The 9,617-nt window shown below is 34.9% G+C and overlaps 2 protein-coding genes across 2 annotated transcripts; one reads left to right on the top strand and one right to left on the bottom strand.

The window, feature by feature from the left end:
• Positions 1–1,641: 1,641 nt before the first annotated feature.
• On the bottom strand, positions 1,642–4,509 carry LOC129253067 (serine/arginine-rich splicing factor 1A-like). Its single transcript, XM_054891308.1, has 3 exons — positions 3,839–4,509; positions 3,636–3,712; positions 1,642–3,574 (listed from the first exon to the last, which is right to left on the bottom strand). Exons 1-3 carry the CDS (start codon positions 4,376–4,378, stop codon positions 3,469–3,471), a joined length of 723 nt encoding a protein of 240 aa, XP_054747283.1. The 5' UTR covers positions 4,379–4,509; the 3' UTR covers positions 1,642–3,468.
• A 2,064-nt stretch (positions 4,510–6,573) lies between these two features.
• On the top strand, positions 6,574–8,343 carry LOC129252974 (serine/arginine-rich splicing factor 1A). The gene is made up of 3 exons (XM_054891179.1): positions 6,574–7,276; positions 8,023–8,096; positions 8,163–8,343. The coding sequence occupies exons 1-3, from the start codon at positions 6,728–6,730 to the stop codon at positions 8,266–8,268; spliced, it is 729 nt and encodes a 242-aa protein (XP_054747154.1). The 5' UTR covers positions 6,574–6,727; the 3' UTR covers positions 8,269–8,343.
• Positions 8,344–9,617: the final 1,274 nt, after the last annotated feature.

The raw sequence follows: 9,617 nt of genomic DNA, 5'->3' as shown, positions 1-9,617 counted from the left end.
ACATACTTTAATGCTCATGTGAATAGTTCCTTCTTGTTTCTATTTTCACTATTTATATTTCGTATATTAAGGGGTTAGGGGTAGTCAAAACTTTCATAAAATTTAATTTTTTTTTTGCATTTTCTTAAAAATATTGTGTGAAAATTTTAAGTGAATCCGAATACTTTTCGAGTTATTCAACAATTAACAAAGGGCGCTCGGGCAAAAACAAACAAAAACTTTAAATACGTTTTTCTCAAAACTATGTTTTTTGAACTGGTGATCACTGTAACTTAAAAACAGCTTCGTAGATTTTAATAAAATTCATACTGCTTTTGAAAAACATACAAAACTGATGCCTGATCGAAAGATTTTTTCTTTCCAAAAATTACGATTTTTTTTAAACAACTAATTGACGGTTTTTTTTTTCGAAAATCGGAAAAACGTTTCTTGAAGCCGCCATATTGTTAATTTTGTAAATAAATTCACAATATTATCTATAATTTCTCTTGTCCGATTGATTTTAGATGGATTTCCAAGAACTTGTCATGATCACCGCAAGGGACTTCTGGAGAAACGGGCTCTACACAAACAGCGATAACTTTTTCAATTACTAATTTTTTTTTATTCTTGAAATTTTGTATTAATGCTATGTTTTTATTTTTGTAAAATAAATCAATTGACTAGCAAACAAAATGATTAAAAATCATAATTTTTTCAATCATCTGACTACCCCTAACCCCTTAATCTATAAAAAAAAACTACATACAATTGAATATCTGATTAATTTAAAAAACTTGCATTTTCCACATAAGCTTGAGGTGGGATGCGCTAGGCAGAGCTGGTTCGGTTCATTTAACGATTGATATCAGTTTCTATGGCAACGTGGCTGCTGCAAATCTTGTTCCGGTCACTGCTCGCTCGGTCAGTTTCATGCTAGACTCTAGGCATCTTATTACCAGATATAGAAAACACTTAAGATTCTTTTACTCTCGATGCAGCATGAAGTAAAAACTGGTGTTAACCTTACGCACGCGGGTTGTCCTAAAACAGGCAACGTATTGTTAGCAAGCATCACAAACAAATGCATAGAGCTCGAAGAGGAATTTAATCGAACCCACTTTAAGTCATTCGTAGTAGCGAATTAAAAGTTCATTTTGCAGGGCTGCGATGATGGGGGTGGGGGTGTGGTCTGAGTAACACAGTCCAGACCCAATTAGCTCAAAATATACCATTTTGATACACCCCTTTTAGAACCATTACTTTTTATTAGCGAAACCTTTTTGATTTGACTATGAATCTGCGCCTATGTCCTCTTTTCTTTTTGCAATTTCTTTCAAGTTGACCACCGAGAATTCCCCCAGCATTCTATGACGTAGAGCACCCAAATTTGGGCAAAAGCTTCTTGATTGCAGATGCTACTTCTATCATTATACGACCACCCCATCTTCCTAGCCTGATGTCTGTTCTTGGATTTCTTAACAGCTCGTCAGTTTGTCAGGGCTTGCCTGTCTTACCAACTCATCAGCTATCTCATTTCCTTCTATGTTCCTATGGCCAAGTACCCAGGGCTATATTTCAACAACTACTTTTGAAACCCGTTATTTGGCATGCACTACAGATGACTCCATTTACTTGTCACTAATGAAATTCAAACAAATAGACCATAAATTTATAAGATTTTATTGGAACTTTTTCTGTTTATTTTTCACGCTTACCTCAAACTCAAGCGCATTTGCATATATACGCAGTGCAATATAGTGATTATTACATTAAATGTTCTAATAATAATAAAATAAAAGCTAAGTAGAGTAAGTACCTTCAGCAACATAGTACTGACTTTGGCCGCTACTGCTGAAAGTGGTTCGTGTACCAAAAAAAATCACTTACTCTCACAAGCTAAATATTTCACATTAGCTGATGCTCCGAATCCTTTTTCAATGGACTCCCAATCCAAGTTGTGGGTTAAAATGGAAATAAAGTATCTTCAAATCGAGCACGCTCCAATCTGAAGCGCACAACAATAATTATGAAATGGTTGTATCTTCATGGCGTCCTTATATGGAAATCCTTGTATATTAGAAAATCTATAAAAAACTGTGCGCTATAAATATTTAAAATATCATTTCATAATGCAAATATTTAAAAGCCTCCAGCCAACTTGTGTTGATGTATACAATTGTATGGATAACATTTTGAATATTTTCCAGTTGAAACTCAATTTGAAAAGAAACAATGGTTAATGAAAGGAATATAACGATTCTTAATTAAAATCAACCATATTTACCAGAATAGTCCAAGTCATTAAAGTATGCTTCTGTCCATTCAAATGCGGAATGTTGTGTTGCAAGTTCTGAGTTATGAACGTTTCCTCGAGATATTGCCTTTAAATCCGGAGGTATAAAATGAAGCTATTTAATGTCCGGAAAATTACAAAGATGTTAGCCGAACGTTATGCTACTGTGATAAGACATCCAAAACGTATTGTGGTGTATCCACGTTTGGGGGAAAAATTTAAAGTTAATGTTTCAGTCCAGAATTTCTACTGCCCTTGAAAGAGCGCTTTAGAAGTTAGAAATTTAAATCCAGCAGTTGTATTTTACACATTCATTGCTTATGGGGATTTGAACGTCCCTGTCATCCGAAAAAATCTAGTTCCTCCCTCGTGGTTTCATCTTTTTTCCTTTCCTACTAATCCAAATGCTTCTGTCACACCCAGTCTATTTTTGTTGTATTATTAAACAAATTAAAAAGTTTTCTTTATCAACCGAGTCCAATTTCGTATGGCTGCTCCAGCTGAATTGTGACAAATTCCTGTGTTACAAACTACAATCTGGTATTTTACGAGTATCCCTGCCAGCCTAGTAAGTATTTGCATATCACGCATTGTCCTATCCATTTCAAGTAACATTCACTTTCGTCCGTATTTGTAGTAGATAACCTTTAAAAATCCTTTAATATTTCCTGAAATCCATTTTTGTATCCAAAAATCCATATAATCCTGAATTCATCCATATGCTTAATACTCCCAAATTCCAATCCATTCCATCCAGTCCATTAAACGTGAATAGAGCGGAGAGAAAAAAATGTTATTTATTAGTACGATATATGTTTTATTTTCTTGTATAAAACTTAAGCGAAATTTACTTTTGTGGCGTTAGTGTTTGTAAAATTAGAGGCATTTGCACCTGCTTTAAGTTTATTTCAAATTAAAGTAGATGCAAATGAAGATATCGTTAAACTGCAAAGAACTTTCCCAAATATTGGAATTGTTTAATTCTTTATAAAAATTTTTCTGTAAACCCAAAGCTTAAAAATAGTAAAGAATATCCCTAAATATTAAATATAGAATGTTTTGGATCAAGTCATGCTTGCCTTAAAATACGTTAAAATCCACAGTAAATTATATTTGGGCATGAAAAACTCTTATTGCCTTTTTGGGTGATGTACTCTACTCTACTTCATATGGGATTCTCTTTGTTGCATAGTTTAAAAATTTGAACGGGAGCGAGATCTTGACCTGGAATATGAACGCCGAACAGGGGAATATGTAGGAGAACCGCGACGACGTCCACGTGGTGAAAAGGAACGCGATCTAAAGAAATTACAAAAAATTCTTATTTATGAAACTTCAAAAAGTGTAGGCTGATACATACCTCTCAGCGCGGTTTTCGCGGCCGCCACGATCGCCTTCTCCGGAATCTTCGCGCACTCGTATATATGAAACTTCTCCCTGAAAGTAATCAATAATAATTTGTATAGCATTTATAAACAAAATTAAGCTATAAATACTTTACACACCTAATTATCTACATATAACAGCATAATACAATAAAATTGTTTCATTTCAATATCATACCTCATGTGACCTGAAGCGCGAGTCATCCAATTTCTTAATGGCATATTTCATATCCTCATTCCGCAAAAATTCAACAACGCCTGTACCGTCTTTGTACGCGTCAGCAAAGCACACATCACCAGCTTCTCGCATGTGATCCTTCAAATCTTGCCATGAGCCCGAAGATGGTAGTCCAGTAACTAAAACCCGGTATTGTGAGCGTTTAGTGGGTGGACCACGTCCACCACCTCCGCCGCCACCGCGACCCCCATCATTTCGGTTGCGGTCGTTACGATTACCACGGAAGCTGCCTGGTCCACCTCCGCGTGGAAATTCCACCCGTAGTCTATAGCCATCATAGTCATATCCATCACGAGCCTTCACGGCATCTTCAGCATCGCGAGCATCCTCGAACTCAACAAATGCAAATGGCGGACCTCGCCTATTTTTCAAGTCGACAAATGAAACTTTACCAAATTTGTGAAACAAATCCTGAATATCCTTTGTGCGAATATCTGGTGGTAAATTTCCCACGTAAATGCGGCTTTCATTGCGAGACATTGGAAATTTGGTTTTAAACTCGTTTTTAAATTACGAATGAAATAATTACTCAAATATTGTATATTTTTCTTTAAACACGCGATAAAATCTCACTATGCTCAGAATGCTCTGAAGTAATGGCGGCCTTTTTCTTTAATATCGTAACCGATACGAAACGGATAGCATTTGGGAAATAGAACAGGGTGTTGCTGATTACCATTTCTTAACTTATGTGTACCATGGGTTCACACGTGGCGAATAATGAGGCATTAGTCCTTCAATATGGTATACAACGCTATCTTGAAAATTATGCTATTTATCACATTGTTTCCAGACTGTTATGTTGCTGGCATTAAAATTTTGACAAACCATACATATAAACAAATTACAAAGTCAGGGGTCAAGCATTTACGATGTAGAAAATACAAAGGTGGCACCATCCTAGTACCGTTACTTTTTTCTTGGCGAATTTGACACCATGGGCTTTTGTAAAAGATACCAGCACACAAAAAAAGCTTTTGCAGAAAGCTTTTGTGTGCACAATTATTTTCTTGTGAATAAACTAGTGAATATTTTGATTTCGATGTTCATAAAACAAGTTCCGCATGTGAAATTGTGAAATCACGGAAGGTAATAAAGCCGCTAAATGCATTTTTTTCTTTACTATCCTTTTGCTTTGCCTTTTTCATTTATTTTGCTTCTGTGCTGACGTCATGGGCTCTTGCATTCTATTATTCTTGTTGAACGTTACAGTAAATATAAAAAATATCCGTCAAGAGTAAGCAGACTGCCACATATTACTATTTCCATCCGATTTTTAAATTCCTACAGAAGTTAACAAGATATTAGATATTAATTTTTCGTTGCTGATATTTTAATTATATTCTTGTGAACGGTAAGGTTTCGCAAACCAACTGGCAATGATAATGAGCGAGTGAGATTCAAGACAAATCTCGAATTCGCCTTGAAGGCGGCAGCAGATAGCTAGACAGAGCACGCCGCTAGATGAGTTAGACGAAGACAACAGGTGATTACATCGCACAGATTGTGTTTAGTAAAATACTACAACAACAACAGCAGAAGATACGAGATGTCAGAAGATACGAGATGTCAGATCTAGAAATTACGATAGTCATTAAGAAGAGTTGCATGCGCATATGGTATAGAATTGTAATTTGAACTTGTAAGTGAATAAACGAAAAGTAATAGAGTAATTCAATCTCAAGGTGTACATGTGAAGTAATGTGTGGGAAATTAAGTAAAGCAAATGAGTTGCCTTCAATTTGTGACTTTTATTTGACAATCTAGTGATCGAAATCAGAGGAGTTATTGTAATAATACGTTCACATACAAGTAGATAATCTACTTTTTTCGTGCTTAACTACCAATCCGTAATTAAAAAGGGAGATTTGCCATACAAAATTTTTCACCCAAAATCTGAGATTATAGAATAATCTTAGGTAATGACCATACTTTTTGACATAGAACCCTGTGTTTTCTGTGTAATAGGTCATTATTTTTACGCGTGTAAAGCAAAATGTCAAAGTAAAAACAAAACTCTAATAAAATATTTATTAAGTATTATTAACTACGCATTCATATAACAGAAAAAGAGCGTGTGTCCTTAAACGTGTACCCTCTTGTTACTTATTATAAAAACTTTAAGTGAATTTCGAATGCGTATTGCTTTCAAAATTTTTTGAAACCTCAGTACACGTCGTTTACGGATTTCCTCCAACTGTTTATTACTAGCAGCCAATTGCGCAATTAATTAGCTATTCCTTCTCCTGGTCTTTTCTTTATATCGTTAATAACTAAACAAACCAAAGACACCGAAATATTCCACCAAAATAAGATGACGAAAACCCTTTCACCAGTATTGACAGCAATTTTGCAGGTAATCTGCCATATGTGAACGGGTAGATTAATTTTGTGGACTTATTGGTAATTAATGAATTTATTTGAATTTTAACGTAAGAATATTTATAGCAATATTATCATGCTGCGAATTTAGCATACGAAAATATATTTATATAAAAAAAAAATTTAAATCAATTCTACATATGTATATGTCCTTAGAGATATTATTCCGATGATAACTTTTATACTTTATAGTCGAAATGAACATCTATTACTTTTATTTAAGGATTTGTTATATATTTCATGTTACCCTGTATTGTTTCAAAAAATAATATTGCAAACCGAAAGTTGTTGTGTTACCAACTACATTCAATCATAGAAAAACATCCTCCATTATTGCAAAGTTGATTTTATAAGCGTGCAGTACGTATTTTACGTCTTATATCGCAGGTCAAAAACAATAGTTACATAGTCAATCAAAACTGCATTCCGTTTAATTTTTGCATTAAAATGTCGCGTAGTGAAAGTCGCATTTACGTTGGAAATTTACCACCAGATATTCGTACGAAGGATATCCAAGATCTATTTCACAAATTCGGTAAAGTGTCATTTGTCGACTTGAAAAATAGGCGTGGCCCCCCATTTGCATTTGTTGAGTTCGAGGATGCCCGCGATGCTGAGGACGCAGTCAAGGCCCGTGATGGCTATGATTATGATGGTTATAGGTTACGTGTAGAGTTTCCTCGCGGTGGAGGTCCAGGTAGTTTTCGAGGTAATCGAAATGATCGCAGCCGCAATGATGGCGGTCGTGGTGGCGGCGGTGGTGGTGGTGGCGGCGGACGTGGTCCACCCACCAAACGCTCACAATACCGTGTTTTGGTTACCGGACTACCATCTTCGGGCTCATGGCAAGATTTGAAGGATCACATGCGAGAAGCTGGTGATGTGTGCTTTGCAGACTCATATAAAGATGGTACAGGTGTTGTTGAATTTTTGCGTCATGAAGACATGAGATATGCCATTAAGAAATTGGACGACTCGCGTTTCAGATCCCATGAGGTAAGTATGTATATAATATATTATATTATATTATTAGAGAACAACCGATCATCGGTTTTTAAGGCCGAAGCCAAACGGAATATTTTAATCGGTTGAAGTAAAAAACAATTATGATTTAAAAAACATCCAATAAAAATACAGAAGAGGTACATAATCAATCGTATTACTTTCAACTCAGCATAGAATTGTTTCTAAAAATTACAAAAACAAATTGCATGTAGTAATTGTTTCACACCGAAGGCCCTAGTAGCCAGTGTGCTAAGTAAGTTACGGTTGTATTGTATATATCCCCTATAAATAATAATAATATTTACAGTTCAATAACTTTATATTGTAATGCAGAACAGTAGTTTAGCGAGTAAAGAGAGCAGTTTAACGGCAGTTTTCAGCTTGCCAGCAGCTCTGTCTACATAAAGTTGGCTTGCAGCACTGCATTACGCGCATCGGAGGTGCAGAGAGATATTTCAATACTATTAAAGAAAATTGAATTTGATACCAGTATTCAATCAAAAACTGTTACAGAAACTAAAAGAAAACTTAGATAAAAGATCGGCCAATGTTTTGTTCTTTTTTGACCGAAACTGAAAGTAACTTTTGCGGTCTAACCCAAACTTCGGTAGTTCTCTATATATTATAATTGTCTGAAAATAATCTTGAGAAACTGAAAAAGGCATATTAATTATGCATTAAGAAATTAGGTAATAAACCATATTTATTTTGTAAAAATACTTAACTCTTTTTTTTAGGGTGAGGTTTCTTACATACGTGTTCGTGAAGACGCTGGGGATGGTGAACGTGGCGGTCGCGAATTTCGCGATAGGTATATGAAATTTTCAACGAATACTCGTATGATTGTTCACTTAAGGTAAATTATGGTTTCTTCCAGATCACGCTCGTATTCACCACGTCCACGCCGCCGAGGCACTCCTACATATTCACCACTGCGGCGCTCATATTCCAGGTCAAGATCTCGTTCACGTTCAAACTTTTAAATTAAAAAACTAATTTTTGAAATCATACAAACGCAACACGACAAAATAAAATGCAATGAAGTATCTGATCGGCAATTCAATGGATATATTATTGCAATCATGATTTCATTCATTCTGTGTGTGAAGTTGTATAACCTTTTCAATAACTTACTTTCAACTAGATTTTCCTAAAGATCACAGCACGATCAAGTCATCTATTGTTTTTAATTTTTATTTCATTCGAAAAAGTTAAAAAAATTAGTTCTTTTAAATTAACATTTTTAAGACATGTACTTTCAATAATACTCGAAGAAAATACGTATTATGATTTCATTTTTTAAAAAGTTGTCCAAACCAAAAAAAAAATTACATAAGTTAAATTTCATGCACACAATACTAAAAAATATACTTCAACGCTTTGGTTAGAAACCTCTAAACAAAATAAAATATGGCATTTGAATTATATTACAATATAATAACAATAATATATATTTCTTTTTTCCGCTCTATTCACGTTTAATGGAATGGATGGAATGGAATGATGGATTATTGGGAGTAACTATAATAAGGATTTGGATAAAAGGATATTAAGGATTTGGACTGTTTTATAAGGACGGTTGTCATTCAAGGCGAGGGTTCTGAAAAAAATCAAGGATGTGATGTGATTATGATTACTACGAGTACAGCAGACTCGGAGAGGTTTTCGCGCATTTTGCTTCCCCACCTAACGCACAACAATCGCGGGATTTCTTTCCTTCTTTCAAGTTAATTTATCATGAATGTTAGAAGCTGCTGCTATATTCCTTTGTTCTCTACTCTGGAAAGTGGGAAACCACTTTGTGTAGCAGCTTTCTCCGTTACGAATTTTTCTATTTAAAATTCTTTTGCTACGCCAAATTTGCGTTATTCACTGGAGACGGATCATAAATTCGATACCACATATTGTATAGGAAATGATACGGGACTACGTGGGAGGAATAACAATCAAATTGAAATCCTCCCGAAATTATAGCATACTTTTCATTACCACCTACGCGTCGGATTCATTTCGAGAATATTCAATCTGCGCCTCCTCCAATGTAAGTTTGCATTTTATGTGCTCCAGATGTGGATTCACATTATCTGGGATTTGATACGGAAACATTTTGGCATTCGAAAGTTTGGAGTTCATTAGAAAAACGTCAAACTAGGAAGATTTAGAATATCATTTTCAAAGCCCCCATTTACAAGATAGCCGAACGTCTTTCTTTCATTTGGATTGACGTTTCATTTGGATTTCGCTAATATCTTCATCATCAATTGTGCTCATCATTTTCAATAGCACAAATGAACAAATGAATTGGAAAGGAAAGTAAAGCCGGTATATACAC

Source organism: Anastrepha obliqua, chromosome 1 (assembly GCF_027943255.1).
Source record: "Anastrepha obliqua isolate idAnaObli1 chromosome 1, idAnaObli1_1.0, whole genome shotgun sequence".
NCBI classification, from domain to species: domain Eukaryota; kingdom Metazoa; phylum Arthropoda; class Insecta; order Diptera; family Tephritidae; genus Anastrepha; species Anastrepha obliqua.
Note: the sequence above shows the minus strand (reverse complement) of the source record. Positions and strands in the feature narration are given on the sequence as shown.

Bases quoted from the DNA above. Each gene is read 5' to 3' on its own strand.
- LOC129253067 (XM_054891308.1), bottom strand. From the start codon at position 4,378: ATGTCTCGCAATGAAAGCCGCATTTACGTGGGAAATTTACCACCAGAT. The intron at 3,713-3,838 runs GTATGATATTGA...GATTACTTTCAG, and splicing joins CGCGCTTCAGGTCACATGAG to GGAGAAGTTTCATATATACG. The intron at 3,575-3,635 runs GTATGTATCAGC...TAATTTCTTTAG, and splicing joins CGCGAAAACCGCGCTGAGAG to ATCGCGTTCCTTTTCACCAC.
- LOC129252974 (XM_054891179.1), top strand. From the start codon at position 6,728: ATGTCGCGTAGTGAAAGTCGCATTTACGTTGGAAATTTACCACCAGAT. The intron at 7,277-8,022 runs GTAAGTATGTAT...TCTTTTTTTTAG, and splicing joins CGCGTTTCAGATCCCATGAG to GGTGAGGTTTCTTACATACG. The intron at 8,097-8,162 runs GTATATGAAATT...GGTTTCTTCCAG, and splicing joins GGTCGCGAATTTCGCGATAG to ATCACGCTCGTATTCACCAC.